Here is a 23,792-nt window from a genome sequence, read left to right on the forward strand (position 1 = left end):
TAATTTTGTTTTAGAGATGAAGTCTCACTATGTTGCCCAGGCTGATCTGAAACTCCAGGGCTCAAGTGAGCACATGACTTTTATCAATTAAATTTGCTGTCTTTTATGGGTACAGTTCATGGCACCCCAAAACAATTACAATAGTGACATTAAAGATTACTGGTCACAGATCACTATAACAGAGGCAAGAATTGCCAAAATGTGACAGAGATAGGAGGTGACTACATGCTGTTGGAAAAATGGTGTAGATAGATTTGCTTGATGCGGGGTTGCCACAAACCTTCAGTTTGTAAAAACTTAATAGCTGCAGGGTGTAATACGGTGAAGCTTAGGAAAACAAGGAATGCCTGTACTTGCTTTAAGTTTGGGGGGTACATACCCAGGAGTGAATTGCTGAGTCATAAAGTATGTCTATGTTTAACTTTTTCAGAAATCATTCATGAATTTATTAAACTTTTTTTTAATTTCAGTAGCTTTAAGGGTATAAGTAGTTTTTGGTTACATAGATGAAGTGTGTATTAGTTCATTTTCATACTGCCGTAAAGAACTGCCCAAGCTTAGGTAATTGATAAAGGAAAGAGGTTTAATTGACTCACAGTCCGGCATAGCTGGGGAGGCCTCAGGAAACTGACAATCATGATGGCAGAAGGTGAAGAGGAAGCAAGGCATCTTCTGGTTTTTTGTTTGTTTGTTTGTTTGTTTGTTTTTGAGAGAGTCTCGCTCTGTCGTCCAGGCTGGAATGCAGTGGTGAGATTTCGGCTCACGGTAACCTCCACCTCCTGGGTTCAAGCAATTCTCCTGCCTCAGCCTCCTGACTAGCTGACACTACAGGTGTGTGCCACCATGCCCAGCTAATTTTTGTATTTTTATAAAAAGAGATGGGGTTTCACCACATTGGCTGTGCTTGTCTCGAACTCCTGACCTCGAGTGATCTGCCTGCCTTGACCTCCCAAAATGTTGGGATTACAGGCATGAGCCACTGTGCCCCGCCTGCAAGGAATGTTCTTTACAAGTTGGCAGAAAGGAGGAGTGCCTTTTGAAGGGGAGAAAGCCCCTTACAAAACCATCGGATCTTGTGAGCGCTCACTCACTATCACCAGAACAGCATGGGAAACCGCCCCCGCGATTCAATTACCTCCACCTGGTCTTACCCTTGACACGTGGGGATATGGGGATTATGGGGATTACAATTCAAGATGAGATTTGGGTGGGGACACAAAGCCTAGCCATATCAAATTGTATAGCAGTGAAGTCTGGGATTTCAGTGTACCGGTCACATGAATAGTGTACCTTGTTTTTCATTCCTCCCCTACCTCCCCACCCCTCTCACGCGTCTCCAGTGTCCATTGTACCACCCTGTATGCCTTTGCATACCCATAGTTTAGCTCCAACTTGTAAATGAGAACATGTGGTATTTAGTTTTTCATGTCTGAATTACTTCACTTAGGATAATGGCCTCCAGTTCCAAGTTGTACAAAATATACTATTTTGTTCTTTTGATGGCTGCATAGTAGTTATATGTATATGTCACATTTTCTTTATCCACTCATTGGTTGATGGACACTTAGGTTGATTCCATATCTTTGTAATTGTGAATTGTGCTGCAATAAACATACATATGCAGGTGTCTTTTTGATATAATGACTTCTTTTCCTTTGGGTAGATACCCTATAGTGGGATTGCTAGATTGAATGGTGGATCTTCTTTTAGTTCTTTGAGAAATCTCCATACTGTTTTCCACAGGGGTTGTAATAATTTACATTCCAACCAGCAGTGTATAAGCATTCCCTTTCCACCACATCCTTGCCAACATTTTGTTTGTTTGTTTTTTGAGAAGGAGTTTCATTCCTGTTGCCCAGGCTGAAGTGCAGTGGCACGATCTCAGCTCACTGAAACCTCCGTCTCCCGGGTTCAAGCCATTCTCCTGCCTCAGTCTCCTAAGTAGCTGGGTTTACAGACATGCCCCACCATGCCCGGCTAATTTTGTATTTTTAGTAGAGACAGGGTTTCACTATGTTAGTCAGGCTGGTCCTAACCTCCGGTATGATCCACCCGCCTCGGCCTCCCAAAGTGCTGGGATTACAGGCATGAGCCACTGTGCTTTTTTTTTGAGTTTTAAGTAATGGCCATTCTGGCTGGGGTAAGATGATATCTCATTGTGGTTTTAATTTGCATTTCCCTTATGATTAGTGAGGCTGAGCATTTTTCATATGTTTAACATTTGTATATCTTCTTTTGAGAAATGTCTATTCATGTCGTTTGTCCACTTTTTAAATAGGATTATTTGTTTTTTACTTGCTGATTTAAGTTCCTTGTAGATTCTGTGTATTAGTCCTTTGTCAGATGCATAGTTTGCAAATACTTTCTCCTACTCTTTGGGTTGTCTATTTACTCTGTTAATCATTTGTTTTGCTGTGTTTAGTTTGCAGGCTTTTTAGTTTAATTCAGTCCCATTTATTTATTTTTGTTTTTGTTACATTTGCTTTTTGGGTTTTACCTACTACTTCTTTGCCTAGGCCAATGTCCAGAGGAGTTTTTCCTGGGGTTCCTTCTAGGATTTTTATGATTTCAGGCCTTAGATTTAAGTTTGTAATCCATCTTGAGTTAATTTTTGTATGTGGTGAGAGACAGGAATCCAGTTTCATTTTTCTGCATGTGACTGTCCAGTTTTCCCAGCATCATTAATTGAGTAAGATGTCCTTTCCCCAGTCTATATTTTTGCGTCCTTTGTTGAAGATAAGTTGATTGTAAGTATTTCTGGATCCTCTATTCTCTTCCATTGGTCTACGCGTCTACTTTTATACCAGTATCATTCTTGTCTTGGTAACTATAGCCTTGTAGTATAATTTGAAGTCGAGTAATGTGGTAACTCCAAATTTGTTCGTTTTGCTTAGGATTGCTTTGGCTGTTCAGGCTTTTTTTGTTGTTGTTCTATATGAATTTCAGAGTTTTTTTTTTTTTTTTTTCTAATTCTGTGGAAAATGAAATAGGTATTTAATAGGAATTGTGTTGAATCTGTAGATTGCTTTGAGGCAGTATGGTCATTTACATGTTGTTGATCCTTCCAATCCATGAATGTGAAATGTTTTTCCATTTGTTTGTGTCATCTGTGGTTTCTTTCAGCAGTGTTTTGTAGTTCTCCTTGCAGAGCTCTTTTACCTCCTTGGTTAAGTATATCCCTAGGTACTTTTTTGGTAGCTGTTGTTAAAGGGATTGAGTTCCTGTTTTGATTCTCAGCTTGATTGTTGTGGGTGTATAGTAGTGCTGCTGGTTTGTGTACATTGATTTTGTAACCTGAAACTTTACTGAATTCATTTATCAAATCTAAGAACCTTTTGGAGCAGTCTTTAGGATTTTCTATATACAAGATCATATCATCAGCAGACAGAGATCGTTTGACTTCTTCTTTTCCAATTTGGATGCCCTTCATTTTTTTCTCTTGCTTGATTGCTCTGGCTAGGACTTTCCATTAACTTGTTTTTAATACCTCTTTTACTCACTAAATGTCCAGGCCTGCACCATGCAATATAGCAGCCACTACCTCTGTGTGCTTATTTAAAATGAAATTAGTTAAAAATTAAACGAAGTTGGCCGGGTGTGGTGGCTCATGCCTATAATCCCAGCACTTTGGGAGGCTGAGGTGGATGGATCACCTGAGGTCAGGAGTTTGAGACCAGCCTGGCCAACATGGCAAAACCCCTTCTCTACTAAAAACGCAAAAATTAGCTGGGTGTGGTGGGACGCGCCTGTAATCCCAGCTACTTGGGAGGCTGAGACAGGAGAATTGCTCGAACCTGGGAGGCGGAGGTTGCAGTGAGCCGAGATCGTGCCACTGCACTCCAGTCTGGGTGACAGAGCAAGACTCCATCTCAAAAAAATAAATTAAAATAAAATAAAAATAAATAAAGTTAAAGATTCAGACCCTGTCATACTTGCTATGTTTCAAGTGCTCAGTAGCCACATGTGATTAGCGGCTACTATATTTCTACCTCCCAGAAAGTGTTATTGGATAGCTCTGGTCTACACTGAAAATTTTTCCTGAGCGCAGTGACCAAATCTGCCCAGTGTACCACAACATACCTAATGCCCAGCAAAGTGCCTGGTGCCTAGCATTAATACTTTTGGAAGGAAAGAAGGAAGTGCTACTTTTATAATCATTCCTTCATTTGATCTTCTCAACAAATCTGTAAGGGAGACAGGAAAAGGATGGCTTTCCCTTTTTCACAGTTGAAGAGACAGGCTCAGGGAGTTAAATACTATCTCCAGAATCATAGAACTAGCCCAGATCATGGGCCTAGACCTTCCGCGCTCTCTGCCAGTCACACTCTCAGTTGCTCCCAAGACATTCCAGACAGAATAGTGAGTAGGCAGGCAAGGGGCTGGAAATGCTAGGGGCAGCTGACAAATGAGAGCTTGGCTATGGTAGAGTTAGGGAATTCTCAATCAAAGGGGACTTTGAGCAGGACTTTATCTACTCTCCGTTTTTTTAGGGACAAGGAAAGAGGCCAGGAGAAGTCATGTTTCCAAGGGACTAGTTAAGAGGCACCGAGAATGGGTTGGGATTAGACCTGGGAGGGATTGGAGGGAAAGGCCATGTCTTCAGAGATGTCACTGAGGGTTTAGAACAGAGAGAACAGTTTTGCAGTCTCTTAATAAGCGCAGTCTGGTGGCATCCACAAGCTGGGCCAGAGCTGACACTGAGGGAGAAACCAATTGGAAAGCAATTACAACCTGGACCAGCATGGTGGCGGCAGGAAAGGGGAGGCAGGGTGGGTGGGAAGCAGTGAAATCTGAATAACATGAAAGAAAGAATACTGGCTGTGGTGGTAATACTTATTTGCTAGAGAGGGGAATGGGGACCTTGAATTTTCACAATTTGCTGCCAGGAAACATGGTAGAGCCGGTCAGAAAATAATTCAGGATGCTGCTGTGTCCAGGAAGGTTGAATTGAGTCTTAGAGAAGATGAATGATTCACTCACAGAACATTCGAGCAAGAAGAAACTTTGTTAGTGAGATATAGTTCAACCTCTTTGCTTTATTGTTGGAAAAACTGAGGCTCAGAGAGGGGAAGGGGATGGTGAAAGGCACATCATGTGTGAAAAATGAGACTGGACCTAAACTCAGGCCTCTTGGTCCAGTGAAGTTTTCATTCTGTGTCACAGGAAGATCTCTAATCTCACTTCCCTGCAGTCAAGATCTCCCAGTACTCACTTGCTGGCTGATAAACAGATGTTATTTGACTTTGTTAACATTGAATCTTCTCTAAGGAAATCTCTCTTGATCATAGATTGTGCAGTGGATATATGCATTTAATCCAAATCTTTTGTCACACATCCTTAAGATGGAAAAATACAACCTGTTCTTTTGAAAAACTCTTAATGGCTTTTCAGTTAATACCTTTGTGGTTTTGATAAATTACTCATGGTCTCCAAGTCTATGTTTCCTCTTCTGTACAATGGAAATAATACAACCTACTTCTCAGATAGTGATTGATCAATGAGATAAAATCTGTAAAGCACATTTCTACTATATGCTAGTTATTTGACACTCTTTCTATTTTCTTCCCCAGAGCATGGTGTAGATGATTAAGCTAAGTCAATCAGAAAGATTAGAAAATGACAATTCCTTGAAAACATAAACCCACTGGCGTTACAAATAGTACAACAAATTAGCCTGGCTGAGTCAGTGGAAGAGACATTTTTCATGGAAATTGTATAGAAGTCATTACAGTTCCTTGAAAATAAAAAGTACCCTAGAAAAGTATCGATGTTGCTCACATTGCTGGCACTGTAAGATTGGTGACTAAGCCTTCTCTTCCCTCCTGTCCAGCCTTTGGGACATACTCACTAGGGCAGGCAGAGGAGGAACCACCCTTCCTACCCGCTCATAGAGCAGGTCTACCAAGGAGGCGGTAGAAACTTGAAAGTTAACCTCAGAGTTAATCTCCAATAGGTCTTGTGGATTAGAAAAAAAATAAGTCCCTCAGTGTCCTTCGGGACTATACCTTGGAAGATATTGGGCTGCACCCTCTCTGACCTCAGTCCCCTCTTGTCACAGGCCCATGTGGATCCTTAATAGCAGTGCTGGGGTTTGGGTGTGGGTGGCAGGCCCAGTGAGGGACAGTCTTCCAGTTCCTTGACCATTCCCATGTATGTTCACACCAGCCCGCTCCTTCCTGCAGCACAATGTTTGCTCATGCATACATTTACTCACCCAACAACTAATTATTGAATGCCTACTATGTCCTGGGCTCTCTGCAAGGGGCTGAGTATACAGCAGTGAGCGAGATAGACCGGGTTCTGCCCTCAGGAAGTTTCCAGCCTTTCCAGTGGGAAGAAAGACAATAAATGCATCAGCAAACAAATGTATGTATGAAGAGAACAAACAGGGTGGCAGAAAATAAAAAGTGGTCAGGGCGGTTAGGGAAAACTCACCGGAGATATGACTTTTGAGCCAGATATGAGTTCGAGGAGAGGAGGGACATTTTGGGCAGAGGCAACAGTTTAGGCAAGGGCCATGAAACAGGAAAGAACTTGACTTTTCAAAACCATCAAGCAGCCTTGACATGAGGCATTAAGACTACTCTAAGTACAATGGGAAAGTTTTAAGCCAGGAAATGACAGGACCCAACCTATATTTTAAGGTCACTCAAACTGAATGGAGCAGGCTAAGAGTGGAAGCCGGAGGATCATCAGAAGGCTACAAGAGAGGAGTGGGGAGAGAAAAGAAGGTCGCTGGTGCCACGGCTGCCAGGCTCTCTATGGGAACCATTGAGACGGGCCAGAAAGGGAAGAGATCCCCATTCAGTGAATGTGTCCAGAATAACCACAGGCTAGGAGTACTGTTCTGGAAGCTGACACGATCAGAGACGGGATTTGCTCTGTAGGGCTAAACACAATCTGTACTAAACCTCCTGGATCCTCTCATTCAGCGCCTGGAGTGAACTGGTAGCTTCTTAAGATGACTCAGAGATAACAGTAAGCCAAGGAGCAACCTGTGGACAGATCAGGGCTTTGGAAGAGACCAGCCTGGTACGGAAGCACAGTGGGCAGAGGAGAGACTGCAGACTCCTGTGGTGTCCCTGTTTGCAGGGAGTCGGGAGTTTGAGGTTTTTTCTTACAAATAACACAATTTGGATATCCCTGGGTCTTAGCAACCCCGGGGGGAGCCATTGAGCTCACAATGGCACCTGTGAATGAATTTCACTGGCTTGTTGCATCTGTTCACATAAGAGCGGGACTTTAGACCTTCTAGGTTAGTGTGTCTAAATGCTTTTTCCATTATTTTACCCCTAAGGAGCCATTTTAGACATTTTCCTCCTTAATTGCAACCACCCCCTTTGAAATGTTGAAGCCATAGATATGCCATATATGTTTACATATTGTATGCATATCTGTGTTTCATATATTAAAAGAACAAGACTTTTTTGCCCCTCTGGGGGTGATACTGCCCCACTGAGAAGGCATACTGTAGTTTAAAGGCTCCCCCAGTTATAACGGGGGCCCGCAGAGAGTATCTTATCTGGGTTCACAAACCTGCCCACTATGGTCCCCTTTAAGAACGTGCCTCACTGCTGTCCCCACTAGCAAGCACTGCAAAAGACCCCATACTTGCCAGCCTGTCCACATTCCCAAAGTAGCAGAAGCTTTGACGCGCTAAAAGCATAAGGTTCCTGTAGACCTCACTGCCCCAAATTGTGCTGTGCATCTCCCAGAAAGGAGGCACACTGCCTTCTCTGCTCTGTCCCCTTCTGTGTCTCCGGGCCTGGAGAAAGCATGGGTGGCCTTCCTTAGTCTCACAGAGATATGACAATGATCCTTCTCCATGCCTGCTTCCGGGACCCGCAAAATGTGTTCCTTGCAGAGTCCTTTTACCAACCACCAATCAGCAGCCACGGCCAGTTCCCAGTGTAGACTCAACTGGTCTTCACCACATGATGGAAAGCACGTACAATGTGCTATCACTTACATCACCAGTGGTCCACCAGTGCCCCACTTTACAGATGTCAAACTGGAGACCCAGAGAGGTTTGGTCTTGGAGCAAGGTCACACGGTAAGAGGCTAAGGCCTATGTTCTTTGTTCCGCACCAGAATGCAAGAAACCTCACCCGCAGTGCCTACACATCAGGGAGCCAGGGTTGCCCCTGGTACGTCCTACTTGGGGTGTGGTCCACACGTCAGCACTTTCCACAGATTGTTCGTGGCCAGTTCATGATGAGGTAAGTGCAAGAATTGGGAGTAAGCAGTTAGAAATGTTTCTAGCAATTTGATGGTGTAATTTTATGCCTATTAGCTCTAATTAAAAAAAAAAATCTGGGGCTGGGCGTGGTGGCCAATGCCTGGAATCCCTGCACTTTGGGAGGCCAAGGCTGGTGGATCACCTGAAGTCAGGAGTTTGAGATCAGCCTGACCAACCTGGAGAAACCCTGCCTCTACTAAAAATACAAAATTAGCCAGGTGTGGTGGCACACACCTGTAATCTCAGCTACTCATGAGGCTGAGGCAGGAGAATTGCTTGAACCCAGGAGGCGGAGGTTGCGGTGAGCTGAGATCGCACCACTGCACTTCAACCTGGGCAATAAGAGCAAAACTCTGTCAAAAAAAAAAAATCTGGGTTCAGGTATTTCTGTTTTTCATTTTATTTTTCTAATGACTCGTTTTTATTGTATTTTATGAGTGTCAGTCTATGACAGATTGGATTTTTCTTTTTAATAAGCTATTCCTTCACTACTGATAGTTTAAAAAGCACAGTGTAGAGGTTGCAAACCTCCCACTTCCTGCACAGAGCATGGAAGGTCTTTGACCTCAGGATTAACAGAAAGAAAAATAACAAGTGGTTGTTTGGCCAAACTAACAGGTGGTCAGAGCCCAAAGGTCTCTCTTTAGTCCGGGGCAGAGACAGCCTCAAGGTCATCAAAGCCTGGCTCCTGGGTGGCTTCTTTTTTTTTTTTTTTTTTGGAATCTGACTTTGCTGCCCAGGGTGGAGTGCAGTGGTGTGATCTCACTGCAGCCTCCACCTCCCGGGTTCAGGTGATTCTCCTGCTTCAGCCTCCTGAGTAGCTGGAATTACAGGCACCCGCCACCACACCTAGCTAATTTTTGTATTTTTAGTAGAGACGGGGTTTCACCATGTTGGCCAGGCAGGTTTGGAATTCCTAACCTCAGGTGATCTGCCTGCCTCGGCCTCTCAAAATGCTGGGATTATAGGTATGAGCCACTGTGCCCGGACTCTGGGTGGCTTCTGGACTCTTGGTGTTCTGTCCCGGGAGTAGCAGTTTCCTAAGCCATGGTTGTGCAAACAGTGGCTCCGTGTGCCTTTCACTTGGGGGCTTGTTCAATCACACCCTCGACAGAGCAGCTGGGAAATTTAGGGATGAATCATCCAATTGCCCCTCCACCCTCACTGTAAAAGTGAGGAACCTGAGGCCCATGGAGGTCATGTCTTGCTTATTTTCCTATCTCCATGGACAAGGAGGGTGCCTGTCACAGAGGATCCACTGGGGTTCCATCAGAAGCTGAACTCCAGTGAGCCATAGAGAATAAGGAGTTTCTCCAGGTTTCAGAACTCTTCAGTGGTGGGAGTTGGTTGGTTAATCTATGTAAGGGGTTATCTCTGTGTCTCTGCTGGGCCTGAGGTCAGCTGGTGTGGCTCAGGGAGAGAGGCTGGATGTGAAGGGGGAAAGACAAAGAACAAACTGGAATGGTATCTAGCTCTCACCACCTGCAATCTCCATGATGCCAGGGCCCTGAGGGACAAACTGGGGATTTTCACTCCAGAGCCACACACCTGGTCCAGGAGCTGGATGACCTGCGGGCCCCGCAGCTGCCCTGGGCCAACAAGGTAAGCCAGCGTTCAGCAACAGCGTGGGGGAGGTGCCGCCGCGCGCCTGCCCTGCACAGCCTCAGAGCACAGCAAAAACAGCTGTGCTGCCCTTCCACTTTCCAAATCTTGTGCACATTTTTCTCCTGGCCACCCCCCCGACCCACCCCGACTCACGACCCTCTGGGCAAGGGAATTCTGGGCAATGTAGTTCAGCTTAGCTAAGTTGACACACTACAAAGCCACCCCGATGCCATTAAATGCTGAACGAACACATGAATGAATGAATGAATGAATGAATGAATGAATGAATGAATGAATGACGTGACTTGTACCGGGGCATGCAGTAAGCAGTTGAGAGGCAAAACTGGAATGTAATGTGGGGTGGGTGGAGGGGGCTCCACTGCACCATGTTTACTTCCGGAAGCTCAGCTTTACTGGAGCCCAGCCACAGGGTCACCACACGGGACACACCCACTGCTCAGGTGTGAGGCCTGTGGCTCAGACTTTCCCCAGAGCTCTCTTTAGAGTTGAATTCCACACATGTTTAATAAGCATCCAGCACGTGGCCCACACCGAAGACTCCATGCTAATCAGATTCCGCCTCTTCTCACAGGGAACTTCCAGGCTGGCTGGTGGAGGTAGATGCACACATAATTTGATGCTGTGTATATAAGAAGTGCTTTGGGAGCCCAAAAGAGAGGACTCCTGACTGCCACAATGGAGGCCAGTCACTAGGGGGATCTTAAGGTGGAACTCAAGTTGCAGGCAGCCAAGGTGGGGAAGGGCACTCTGGCCAGGAGATGAGCACGGACCAAGGGCCAGGAGGACTGGCAGGCCATGGCCGTTCGTGGGAAACGGGGACCCACCCTGCATGGCCGGAGGGAAGGATGACTGGAGGAAAGAATAGAGCCAGGAAAGTGAGGTAGGTGCCAGACCACCAAGGCTGTTAAATGCTGGGTGCAGAACTCTGGCAGGAACATGCAGATGGCTGGACCTGGGCAGTGCCTAGGGCTGGTGAGAGAAAATACACTTTTGAGACAGTTGGGGGAGGAGTTGACTTGGCAGACCCGGAGGATCTCTTTGAGGGTGTGAGAGGTGTAGGTTTGACACTGAGGGCTTAGAGCAATGGCAGAGATGGATGAGGAAGCCCCTCCCTGTGCCACACCCAATGTCAGGGCCTGGGACAGGAGGTGAGGAGAGGTGAGACCAGCAGCCTCTTTTACTCCCAACTCCGGGACAGACTCCTACAGGCAGGAAGGTCTCTAGTGTTTGCCAGTCTGCCGGTGCCTGTCCAGACAGGATTCCCAGATGACTCAGAGACCTCCAGACTGCAGGAGGTTCCTTCTAGTAGCCAGCACTGGAGCAGGCTGACTCCTGCGCACACTGACCGCCGAAGGTTGGCCACCTTGAAACAAAGGAGGTGGTGCCTTGGGCTTGAAGCAATCTACCACCCTTGGAGAAAGCAGAATCACAGATGAGAGAGGCATTTAGAGGCTATCTACTCAAAACCATTTTCTTTATAAGAAAGAGAAAAACCAAGCAGAAACAGGGCAGTGAACTTGAGCCTATCCTGTCCCCATGTGGCATCCTTCTTACCAGAGTGGGCTGTCATCTGGTTTCCCCCTGCTCAACTTGGCCTTCAGATGGAGATGGCCAACGACATTAAGTGGTGGTGATAGGGTAGGGTGTCATCTCCCTTGGGAGCAGGACCCAAAGGTGAGGGATGTTGCTCATTAGCACATTAGCTCATCAGAGAGAGGTCAGCCAAATCTGAAAAACCTTTGCACAGATGAAGCGATTGGTCAGTGACTGCTGCATTTCAGTGATGCTTTATTTATTTTATTGAGGTTTTGTGTGTTTTTGGTGAGAGGGTGGATCCAGATGTCTAGACCATCTTAGTCTTAGAAATAGGAAACCTCTCAGATTTCCTTCTGTGTGACTTTGGATAAGCCAATCTCTGGGCCTCAGTTTCCCTGTCTTAAGGTAAAGCCAGAGAGTTGGCAGGCTGCTCTCTGCCCCAAGGTACAGCACTCCTACCCTGTGGTCTCTTGGCCTGTGCCTCCGGCTATGTATTTTCAAGGGCTCCTGCCCTGCTGGCACCTTGACCACATTCTCCCTCTGCTTCATCGCTGCCCCCCTAGCTGCCACAGGCTCTCCTTCCTTGTTGGCATCTCCTCTGCCCCTCCCCAGCCTCTCAAAGTTGGCCATACACCAACTTGACTCAGAAGACATCTGTCCTCTCTCAGAGCTGAGGTCAGTGCCTTAGTGATAACAGCCAAGACAAATATGCATGATAAGACCTGATCCAATACCACAAGCAAATGCAAGCATTGGAGGGTGATGCTTACTGGGTCAAAGAGCTCCAAAGGGTCTCAGAGTCTGGATCCTGGGGGATCCCCCTGTGGTCCCCCTATGCTGTGTCTGGGCCCCCTCCTCTCACCTTAGTGTTTGCTGAGAGATGCAGCATTAGGAGGCCACAATTTGCCTGGGATAGGGTTGAGAGAACCTCTTGGGTTGAGGGTCTCACGTTGAGAGACCCTCTCAGGGTCTTACCAAGCTAGTGTCCAGCCCCTACCTCCCAGCCTTTGGTTTGCAGCATGGCTGACTCTCACTGCTGGTACCCAAACGTGGTGTGACCCAAAGAAGGCAACATATGGAGAAGTGGGCACTACTTTATGATCCCCATTTTACATCAGGGAAATTGAAGCTCTGCAAAGTTAAGTCATTGGAGTTTGACTTTTTAGGTCTGATTCCAAAGTATACTCTGTTCTCTAACTAGGCTTACTTCTGGCTACTCATTTAACCTGTTCAATGCTGTTTCCCCATTTGTAAAAAAGAGAAACATACACATCCTGCTTGCCTCAAAGGGCTATTGTGACAATCATTTGAAATAACTGATAGAAAAAGCACTTTTAAAATTGATATGATGCAAGTTAAATGATTCCCTCACCTATCTATATATATGACATCTACGCATATTTATGATGTTGGAGCTGGCCACAACTTAGCATCTGATCTAATCAACTGATTTGACCGGACATGAAACTGATCTCAAAGCTGGGTGGCTGCAGAGCCAGGACTAGAGTTTATGTCTTTGAGTTTCTGTTATAGGGCTCTTTCCCCAAGGGGCCTTCAGGAGCCATCAGGGCTGGGCAGAAGCCGTGCCCCTGCTTCCGTGGCAATTCTCCTGTGCATTTTCCTTCCTCCCCCATCCCTACTGAGTTCTCTAGGCCACAAGGAACCACTGAAAATTTGGGTGCAGTGAGATCTGGCCTCAGCAAGATGGCCCTGCAGCAGTGTGTGCAACAGCTGGCTGCCAGGGAGCCTTGGCCAGCGCAGGCAGCAGCAGAGGCAGAAGAAAACACCACTGGAGGTACAGTCTGCTGAACACAATTTTTTTTTCAAGGGTGGGCAGTGGGAGATGAGAAGCAGCAAAAGACATTCTGGAATTCTGAGACCAAGTCACAGGAGGAACAGTGGTACCATGAATAGAAATGAAGGGAGTTAAAAGGAAGAGGCGGTTTTTTGAAGGGACGATGATGACCTCAGTTTGGGGCCAGAAACGGTAAGGGTTGGACCTGCATAGGTCCCAGAGCACGTCTGGTGTGACCTCTCCCTTGCCCTGAGAAGGCTGTATTGTCTTTGAGCTGCTAACAGGCAACTCAGTTTTGCATGTGCAAGAACTGAGTAGAAATCTGCTCTGGCTCTGGGAAAGGTCTGTGATGTCCATTTGAGACACAGTCATCTCCCAAAAGGAGAAAATGCCAAGTGAGTCAAGGGCCTGGAGCATTTGGAGGGGAGGAGGAAGAGGAGGAAGGGGAGGAGGAGGAGGGAGACGAGGAGAAGGGGGAGGAGGAGGAGGGGGAGGAGGAGAAGAAGGGGAAGGAGGAGGAGGAGAAGGGGAAGGAGGAGGAGGAGGAGAAAGGAAAGGAGGAGGAGGAGGAGAGGGAGGGGAAACAAATGGAGGAGACAGGAAGGGGGTGGTCCAGCAGCAAACTGGGAACTGTGCATTGTCAGAGAATCTGAAAGCATGGCATTTCAGGACATCAGCCCGCTGGATGCCTCGAAGAGGTCTGAGAAGGCACGGCTGGATTTGCTGGCAGAAAGGGTTCCAGAAGGCTTGATGGGAGCAGGCCAAGAGGGCTGCCTTCAGGGTCTGGGGTTTGTGTTTCAAGACTCAATCTATCATGGGCAGATGGAGGGGCCAGACTTATCTCCATGAGCGCCCGTGTCTTCATCTGGAAAGACACAGTAACAATACCTACCTTATGCCTTGTCATGAGGATGAGGCTAGGAGGAAGAAGGATAAGAATCACCACCCACTGAATGCTTCCTCAGCCCCGGACAGCGTGCAAATGCTTTTGTCCATTATTTGAAAGTCCTTTGCACACCTAAATTGATAAGCCAATCAGAAGGATGGTTATCTTTACTATTAGAATCAGAGAAGACTGCAATGATCTGAGAAGTGGATGGGACAGAAAGTAGACCCAGAGACCAGGCACAGTGGCTCACCCCAACACTTTGGGAGGCCAAGGTGGGAGGATTCTTTTTTTTTTTTTTTTTTTTTTTTTGAGACGGAGTCTCGCTCTGCCACCCAGGCTGGAGTGCAGTGGCCGGATCTCAGCTCACTGCAAGCTCCACCTCCCGGGTTTTACGCCATTCTCCTGCCTCAGCCTCCCGAGTAGCTGGGACTACAGGCGCCCGCCACCTTGCCCGGCTAGTTTTTTTTGTATTTTTTAGTAGAGGCGGGGTTTCACCGTGTTAGCCAGGATGGTCTCGATCTCCTGACCTCGTGATCTGCCCGCCTCGGCCTCCCAAAGTGCTGGGATTACAGGCTTGAGCCACTGCGCCTGGCTGTGGGAGGATTCTTTAAGTCCAGAAGTTCAAGACTAGCCTGGGCAACATAGTGAGACCCTGTGTTTACAAAAACTTAAAAAATTAACCAGGCATGATGGTGCGTGCCTGTAGTCCCAGTTACCAGGGAAGCTGAGGTGGGAGGATCGCTTGAGCCTAGGAGGTCGAGGCTGCAGTGAGCTGTGATTGTGCCACTGCAGTCACCCTGGGTGACAGAGCAAGACCCTGACTGGAAGGAAGGAAAGAAGGAAGGAAGGAAGGAAGGAAGGAAGGGAGGGAGGGAGGGAGGGAGGGAGGGAAAAAAAGAACCAGAGAGAGCTATTCATTCACAAAATTTGGCAATGAATTGACTGTGATAGATAGGGGTGAGGGCTTGAGAAGGACACAACTCAGATTTTTTAACGATTGGTTGATAAAGATGATTTATTATCCAAGGAAAGGAAGAGAAGGAAGAGGCCAGGAAAGGTATTCTGCTGGTCCTTTGCCCACCAGGTGCTCTGTGTCAGTGTCACAGTCCCTCTCATTCCCCTGCTGGCTGCTGGGTGGCTGAAGGATGCCTTTCACTTTCACTCTACCTCTAATCAGCCAGTGTCTTTGCTCCCACGACCCTGCAAGTCTCCCAGCAGACCTCAGACTCCTTGTGAGGATAAGATGGAAAGCCTCCCTCACCCATTCAGTGGGGATTGGCGGCATGGGCTCCAGCGCACCAGGCCCCGTCTCCCAAAGCACCACCCCCACCCAGCCCAGCCTTTCACCCACTTGGCTGCCTGAAAGAGTCTGGGCTCCAAGCCACCCAGGCCAGTCTCTTTTGTCTCTGATCAAGTACAGTACGATGATCACAACAAGGTCCTGGCAAGATCCCCAGGAAGCTGCAGTCCTTGGTGCTGCTTAGGGATGGAGGGTGGGAGGATTCTGTGGGGCAGGAGGAAGCCATGGGAACCTTGTTCTGCTCTGAGATCACCCCTTTTCCCAAGCGACTTTGGGGTTGTATGGATACTATGGGATTTTCTCTGGGCAGACTGTCTCTGGACAGTCTCATCAGTCTCTCCAAGTAGAGAGAGCAAGAAATAAGACAGGAGCAGGATTTCAAGACCAGCTTGGGCAACGTAATGAGACACTGTCTGTACAAAAAATTAAAAAATTAGAGGGCAGGAAGGCGCGTGGCAGTGTCCGGTGTGGGGTCAGCCCCCTAAAGTTCTCTCTCTCTTTTTTTTTTTTTTGAGACGGAGTCTCGCCCTGTTGCCCAGGCTGGAGTGCAGTGGTGCGATCTCAGCTCACTGCAAGCTCCGCCTCCTGGGTTCACGCCATTCTCCTGCCTCAGCCTCTGGAGTAGCTGGGACTACAGGCGCCCGCCACCACGCCCGGCTAATTTTTTTGTATTTTTAGTAGAGGTGGGGTTTCACTGTGTTAGTCAGGATGGTCTTGATCTCCTGACCTCGTGATCCGCCCGCCTCGGCCTCCCAAAGTGCTGGAATTACAGGCGTGAGCCACCGCGCCCGGCCTAAAGTTCTCTCTTAATTCAGGCCTCCCTTCCCCTCTCCTTGCACACTGCCCTCATCTTTGAACTCATTGCTGTTCCCCAGTTTCTCCCTTACATCCCAGTCCAGCCCCAGCCTCTGAAGTTCTCTTTCTACATTATGGATCTGATCATAGCACACCTGCTTTATGGATGTCCAAGCCCCCTCCATGGTCAAGTCCTCCATTCTTACCCCTTACTGAGGCAGCTGGGGCTTTGCCCAATCTGAGCCCCATCTACCGCTGGTCTCACCGGAGCCGTTCTTTGAACTTCATTCATTCATTTGTGTCTTCAACACAACATTTTTATGTTTTTTAAGGACCTACCCTGGCTAGTGTGCTGGGAACCACTAGGGACCCCAGGCCCTGGCCTGTCCATACTTCTCAGCCACCCTACACAGGCCACCCACACATGCTGCCTTTTAGGGCCTGAACTTTCAAAGGCTCCTCTCTGAGATACTCCCTGGTTCTCCCTTTCAGATATCACTCCCTGCTTGGATCTCCACACCCTTTACAAATGTTCATTGAAGTTATCTAACGGTGTGTTAATCCATTTCTGAAAAAATAATTTTCTTGGTTCCATTTCCGTCAACCTTTGACAGACATCAAGGCCACTGTACTCTCCGGAGGTCTTGCTTCATTCTCTTATCTGGTGCGGAACGCTTTTGTTTGGGATGTCTGCTTCCATTCAAAGACAGAGAGGCCTTGCCGTCTTTATGTCTGCAGTTTGTGGAGTGAATGAGGGATGCTCAGGGCTTACACCAGTATGAAATGCGATGGGGGAGGTTGGGGACTGTGTAAATGTGAGGAAAGGGAGCCCATCTGGCCCCCCAGTACAACTCCACCAGTTGGGCAGAGTGATCTCCCCACCACCCCTGCCTCTGTGTGAAGTTTAGATAGGGCCCGTTTGACCATCTCTCTCAATCTCAGCCTCTCCATTTTCAAGTGAGATGTAATAATATGGGTCCTATTTACCTGTCAGCGTGTGGTGAGAATCTAATGATTAGGGTGTGCTAGCACACAGGCACCTGTAAATCCTATTGAAATCTGAGGGCCCTATAACTCCTCTCCTGATTCCCAAGCCTCCTGCATGCTTACTTCCCATGTGTCCCGTTAGCCCTCCGGATGCAGTCAGGCCCATTTCCCCAGGACGCCTTTCACTAAGCCGCCTCATCCATCTGGGGTCTGAGGGGCCTGCCTCTCGCCCCACGCCTAAAAATCCTCACCCTCCCCCTATCCCTTTGATACGGCGGTCTTTATTTCCTGGAGTCTGTACAACATCACTCCCCAATGATGCGTCTGCTTCCACGATTCCCAAAGAGACTGAGCTTACTGAGACCAGGGCAAGGACCGCGCCAGTTCCTCGTCGCCCCCTTCCTCTGCCTTCCCCTCCCTTCCCCCTCACCGCAGCCATGACGCCAAGCCCAAGAAAGCAGAGCAGAGGTTCCGCAATTCTTTTCTAAGACTGTCTGATTAGAGGGTTCAAAGCACTCTAACCCAAGGCCGGCTCGTGTCTCTAGGGAGGTTGTAGGAAGGCGCCAGAATGTGGATGGTGCGGACAATGTGGGATACTGGAGTCTCGACTGCCGCGCGCCAAGGAAGGGCGTCACCTAGCCAAGCCGGCCCTGGAGTTGAGTGCCCCTCAGCCCGCCAGTCCGCCCGCCCGGGCGCTTGCTGGCACCCTGGTGGCCGCGCCGGCTTTGTACCGGCGTCAGGTGCAAACCCCAGAGCGCCGGGCGTGCGCGCACGCGCCCCGGAGCGCGCAGAGCCCATTCGTTGCTCCCACCCGGATCTCCTCTGGGATCTCCTCCAACGCCCGGGGCCGGAGCCTGGGTGAGGGAGGAGGTCGGACACGTAGCCTGCCTCGCAGCAGGGCTTGACTCCACGCGGGAGGGCGGGGGAGCCGGGGACCCGCCGCTCCAGCCCGCTGGCCTTCGAAAGATCCTCCTGGGCCAATGGCAGGCGGGGCGACGCGACCCGATTGGTGCAGGCGCTCTGCTGATCGCTGTGGAAACCCGGGCGGCGGAGAACGCGGGAGGATGAGGAACCCGAGGCGGGGGGAGCCGGAGGGGCGGGCAGAGGAGGTGTCGAGGCCCTGAGCTCCCGGGGAGTTTTTACTGGAGGCAAAAGTCCATAGCGGGCGGGCTGAGGGAGGGGCGGAGGAAGGGGACCGCTTTGGGGCACTGGGAAGCCAGGGATCCTCCGCCAGGAAGGCAGGGACACTGCCGAGCGCAGACGAGGAGGCTGGGGGAGGGGGCGCGGTGGGAGGAGTAGGAGAAGACAAAAGCCGAAAGCGAAGAGGGCCCGGGCTGCACACACCGGCTGGGAGGCAGCCGTCTGTGCAGCGAGCAGCCGGCGCGGGGAGGCCTCAGTGCACCGGGCGTCACAATAGGCAGGCAGCATGGGGAAGGGGGGTAACCAGGGCGAGGGGGCCGCCGAGCGCGAGGTGTCGATGCCCACCTTCAGCTGGGAGGAGATTCAGAAGCATAACCTGCGCACCGACAGGTGGCTGGTTATTGACCGCAAGGTTTACAACATCACCAAATGGTCCACCCAGCACCCGGGGGGCCAACGGGTCATCGGGCACTACGCTGGAGAAGATGCAACGGTAAGGGTCTGGGGGCGCCCCAGCCACCCTTCTCTGCTGCAGGCGGAGTCAGGATCCCTGGCACCCCGGGCGCCAAACAGACCTCCGGCGCTCAATGGAGCTTGGGACGTCCTGTAGGGAAGGAAAGTGCATCTATCGCACTCGTACCCCCGCCCCAATCTTCCTCCTCCTCTGGGCCGACTGGGGTGGAGACCGGATCTGGGACCCCGGGAGGCGGCGCTGCGGTGAAGGTCCAAGCGGTGGAGAACAGGGCAGCATCTACCGCGCGCGCCGGGACCCACGCGTCCTCCCCTTCAGTGGGGTTTGCCCAGAGGCAGGGACTCTCCAAGTGGGGCGCTCGAGCCCGACGGCTCTGGCGCCCCCCGCGTGGAAGATGGCCGCCCCTGCGCGCTGCTGAAAGGAGCGGGAGCGCAGGTAGCCAGGTGTGGGACTCTGCGCTTGTCCAGCACTCTCCATCCAGACTAGGTGGCGAGAAGGAAACTCGTCCCCAGCCGGGGATCGCTCCTGCTGGGACTCTTGTCTAAGAAGGCCCTCAATGGCCACCTGGGAAAAACCACCCAATAGCTCGGGTTCCCACGCTCCAGGGATTATCTAGACTCACCCCAAGCTCGAGTCGACCTTCTTGGGGACCGGCGTCGGGGATTGGTGGAAGGAGAACGGGCTGGGGTTTGCAAAGCCCAGGTCGAGTGAGGCCTTGAGCCGGTGGATTTAGCAGCGCTAGACTGGCTTGGCAACAGGTCCATCTGCACTCGAGGTTACTCTCGGGCCTTCAATTCAATGGCTCTCTGTTTTTAAACCCTGCCAAGAACGCCCTTTCCTCATCTTGCACTCCTAAAGGTAGTGGGCCTCTCTGGAGCCAGGGCTGCCCACCTTACCCGCACCAAATGCATGGCTCAGTGATTACCCTGCACCAGCTATCCGCACCGGGGACCCCAGTCTGAAATCCTGGCATTTATTAAAGGTGCAGCTGGTATCCCATGGATTCGAATGGGCTAGAGGGAAAAGAGCAGAGGCAAGGAGAGAGGGCGGCTCTTGGTGGTAGTGAATAGGATGCAGAGAAAAAAGGCCTGATGGGATAGAGAAATTGGGGAAGGGGAATACCAGAGAGGCAGAAAGGAGGGATGAACTTGAAGTAGATCATTCCACTTCCTGGAGGTCTAGGATGTGGAACTGTTTGTGGGCTTTTGCTCTCTAAGCTGTGTAGCCCCAACCCTTAACTTCCCCACCTCTTGCATCTCTAGGGGAAGGCCAGACCAGGCCGCCATAATCCAAGCTGGACAGTGGACAGGTGGTGTGGGCCAGCAGGGCCAGGGCTTATCTAAGATTGGGAAGGTCAGCGATATTGAAATTCCCTACAGCTTTCAGCCCCATCCTGTTTTACTTGCTTATGGACATTGCTTAAGCCTAGGGGGTTTGTGATGCTATTTAGAACTTAGGTGGGTATGTTTCACATACCTTCAGCGCTATCTCACCTGGACCTTTCCACAACCCAGTGAGGAGGTTGGGTAAAGGTAATTCCTAAGGACCTTCTGCATCCTGGCTGGGATCTTTCCACTCTATGTTGCTGGACTTGGGGTGGTCTGTTTCTAATTTCATAGGTAAATTGTAGAAGGTTCCTGCCCTGTCCAGGCCCTCACCAAAAGCTTTCCAGAAGGAAAAGTCAAATACAATGGATTTGGTCTGATTATTCTGTATTGTTAAACATATTTTCTTACGTGAACGCTCAGTCTGGCAATTGCCTTGACCTTTCTGGTTTTGTTACCATATCAGATTGATTTATTTCATCCTTGTTCTGGATGTTCTCAGTGCTTACCTGACCTTAACACTGAGTTCCCTCCAAAAATCAGTGCTCACATCTCTCCTAGCAGAGGACTAGGATGCCCTACCCTTCCCTGACCTTTTCTCTGTCTCATAAAAACATAATAGTCTTTTCATTTCTGGTCCTGCTCCAGTGCTTTCTGTATAACTTTCATGGACTATAAACCTGGCATCTTGGATGTTAGTTGCTTTGTTACTCTCATAAGCTAGGGTGAGAGCCAACCTGGGCTGCAAACAGATCTAGAATTGAAGAAAGATGTCATTACTGGGCTCATTCACTGAGTGTTGTCACTTGACTGAGCCCCCCCCCCCCCCCGCTCCTCATCTATAAGGTACACCTGTACCTGTTTCAACAAATCTGATTTGTAGCAAAGCACCCCAGCAACTGTAACCACCAGATGAATGCAATAGGGTGTTTTCAGGCAAACGAGAATAAGAACAAGGATTATGAAACAGCTAGAATGGAAAGTATGCAAAGAGGAATTTGGAAGAAAAAATTTAAATCTATGCTAGCTTTATTTGGTGTAGCAACACGTAAAAACAATCCCTGTCCCCAGATCTTCCTGTCTTCTAAAATAAGACTTTTGGGGTATGAAATACATGAACTGGGGATACCGAATTGAATGATGGTGATGGTGGAGTGAGCAGCTGGGTTCTCTTTATTTTGTTTTGTTGTTTTGTTTTGTTTAAACTGTCCAGGACCAGGTTGGAAAAAGGCCTTGAGCAGCATAGGGTGGGTGAGGCATGTGGAAAGAGGACCTAAAGAGAGAGGCAGAAACAGGCTACCGAAATCCAGAGACACCTTGTTTAGGCTGTTGAGCAAGTGGCTTTACCCCTTTGGGTGATGGTTTGTTTCCCAGAGCAAGGGGAGTGACAATTTATGGACCAGACACAGTCTGGGGAGAGACTGATCAGAAGACAGTTTGGATTCCCTGGAACATTCCCAGGCAATGTTCTGAGCCCATCACAGTGCAATCATTCCTAACACCAGCCTGGAAACAGGTCGGAAGTCAAGAAAGTCATTCTCGGGACAATCTCGGAAGATCAGGGGGACAATCTGGGGCCTCAATAGGGCATTTCCTTTTTTCTGAAGAGGAAAATATCCAGGTAGTCAGGATCCATCTCCCTAGAAGGATGGGGCTGTTACGTGGTCCTTCCACAGAAGTTAAACCCTGGCCTTGCCTATAATAATACAAGTTGCTTGATTTTTGCAGCTTACAAAGCACATGCATATGTTTCACCTCATTTCATTCTCAGATCAGCCCCGTAGGCACCTCTCATTGCTCTGAGGTATCAAACCTGGCTCAAGTGGCAGTGCTCAGACTTCAGATCAGGATCTGACCTCAAGCCTTCCCAGCTCACCTTCCTTCTCTTCCTGTTTCTACCTCTGATCTCTTCCCTTTGTTGCTGCGGTGCTTCTCTCGTCTTTTCCTTGCCGTGGGCAAAAAGAACCCTCACCTACGCCCTAAGAGTGTTTCTGCTCTTTTCACAGCAGTCCCACCACTGCAGAACTGTTCATCTTCAGCAACAATTCATCAAACATTAATTGAGTGTCTCCATAGCTCTGAGCTGAGCCCAGACACAAAGATGAATTATCCACAGACAGAGACCTGAAGCTGCAGGATGTGCTCCCCTTGCTCTCTCTCAAGCTGGGCCTTGGATCTGGACCCTCTGCCTCCAGATATCAGCCCCCCATCCCTAACCCTTGTCTCAGCAACTGCTCCTGCCTGGTCTGCATTGGTGACCTCTTAGAATCAAGGGAAGGCGAGAAGAGACCAGAGGTTTGTTCCACCTTTCAACCTGCTCTTATGTTGTTCTTGTGAAAAGGCAACAGATCTAAAGAGGAACTCTGGCCTCCTTTGGACAGGGCAGGAGGGTTGTAGTATTTAGAGGCAGGAGACCTGGGTTCCAGTCCCAGCTTTATGAATTCCCAGGCCTGGAGGGCAGCTCCATCTCCCCAGCTGAGATCTGGGTGGGAGCCGTCCAATTCCTGTGGTTGCAGCCTCAGCATCCCCAGGAAGCAGTTCCGAGATGAAAGTGGTGAATGGCACCAATTTCTTCATGCCCAGGTTGCCTTTGCAGGGACCTATCTCCTGTGCAGCCCTGCCTTTCTGCCCTCAGGGTAGTGCATGGACCCTGTGTTATGGGGGAGGCTCTCACTGCGGGGCTCTTTGGCCACAGAGCACGGCCCCACCAGCCTCTATTGCTTCTTTCCTTGGAGGGGACACGGCATAGGGGCTTCCTGCCCTGCCTGCATCTCTCTGCTGCAGAAAGGAAGTCAGCGTCCCTGTCTTGCTCTTCATTTCCACTGGAGAATGCGAGGGTCCCTCCTGTGCATCTCCACACACTTAGATCACTTGTTCTGTAAAGTTCTGGTCCGCAGGGCTGCCACCTACTGCACTGTATGCCCTGAACTTGCCTGTCCTGCACTTCCCAAGTCCTGGGCCAAGTGCCCAGTTGTGCAGTATTTGATCAGAGATTAGCCTTGCCCAGCAGAGGACGTGGGCACAGCCATAAACAAATCCTGGCACCAGGTGCTCAGTGGATGGCGAGCAACTGTGAGTTGTACCCGGAGTTGGGCAGGGGCAGGGAAAATATCCCTGTGGAGAAGTTGACTGGCATCAGAGCTGGGTGACGGCAGAAGCAGGAACTGGCAAAAAGCGAAGTGTGACATGCACTTTGGAATCTGGGTGTTCTGACATCCCCACCTCACACACCTGCCCTGCCGGGTGTGCAGCTCTGCTTTCTCCACCTGTTTGCCAATCCTTTCTCTTCCCCATGTTCCAGGTCCTCTTCCTGGAAAGTCTCTGGCTTCTCTCCTGTTACACGAGGATAGAGCGCTGTTCCAATTCTTGGTCCAAAGACAATGTTTGGGTTGGCCCTCCCTTGCCTTGAATCCTGGTCTGCCTTATACCTGCCAGACATTTCTGTAACCCAGCAGGTGCTGGGAACCTTCTGCCAGCATGTGAGACACATTTATGGCAATGGGAAGTGAGAGACAAAAAATAATTGACTCTCAGGGAGCAGGATGCTCATGTCGAAGGAAGCCTTTGTCTGAACAGCAGAAAACACTCAAGGTAGCCACATGTGACTCAAACTCTGCTCAGCTCATCCCCGAGTGTGATAGTGGGCAGGTGGCTCTGCCAACCTACGCTTCATTTCTTATCTCTAAAA

At 49.3% G+C, this 23,792-nt stretch overlaps 1 protein-coding gene across 1 annotated transcript in view; it reads left to right on the forward strand.

The window, feature by feature from the left end:
* The first annotated feature begins 18,207 nt into the window (after positions 1-18,207).
* Positions 18,208-23,792, forward strand: part of FADS2 (fatty acid desaturase 2) — a 40,187-nt gene continuing 34,602 nt past the window's right edge. The window contains exon 1 of the mRNA XM_010384923.2: positions 18,208-18,800. Coding sequence (XP_010383225.1) covers positions 18,594-18,800 — 207 coding nt within the window. The 5' untranslated portion in view covers positions 18,208-18,593. The remainder of the gene's footprint in view (positions 18,801-23,792) is intronic.

The sequence above is a fragment of the Rhinopithecus roxellana genome, chromosome 15 (assembly GCF_007565055.1).
Source record: "Rhinopithecus roxellana isolate Shanxi Qingling chromosome 15, ASM756505v1, whole genome shotgun sequence".
NCBI lineage: Eukaryota > Metazoa > Chordata > Mammalia > Primates > Cercopithecidae > Rhinopithecus > Rhinopithecus roxellana.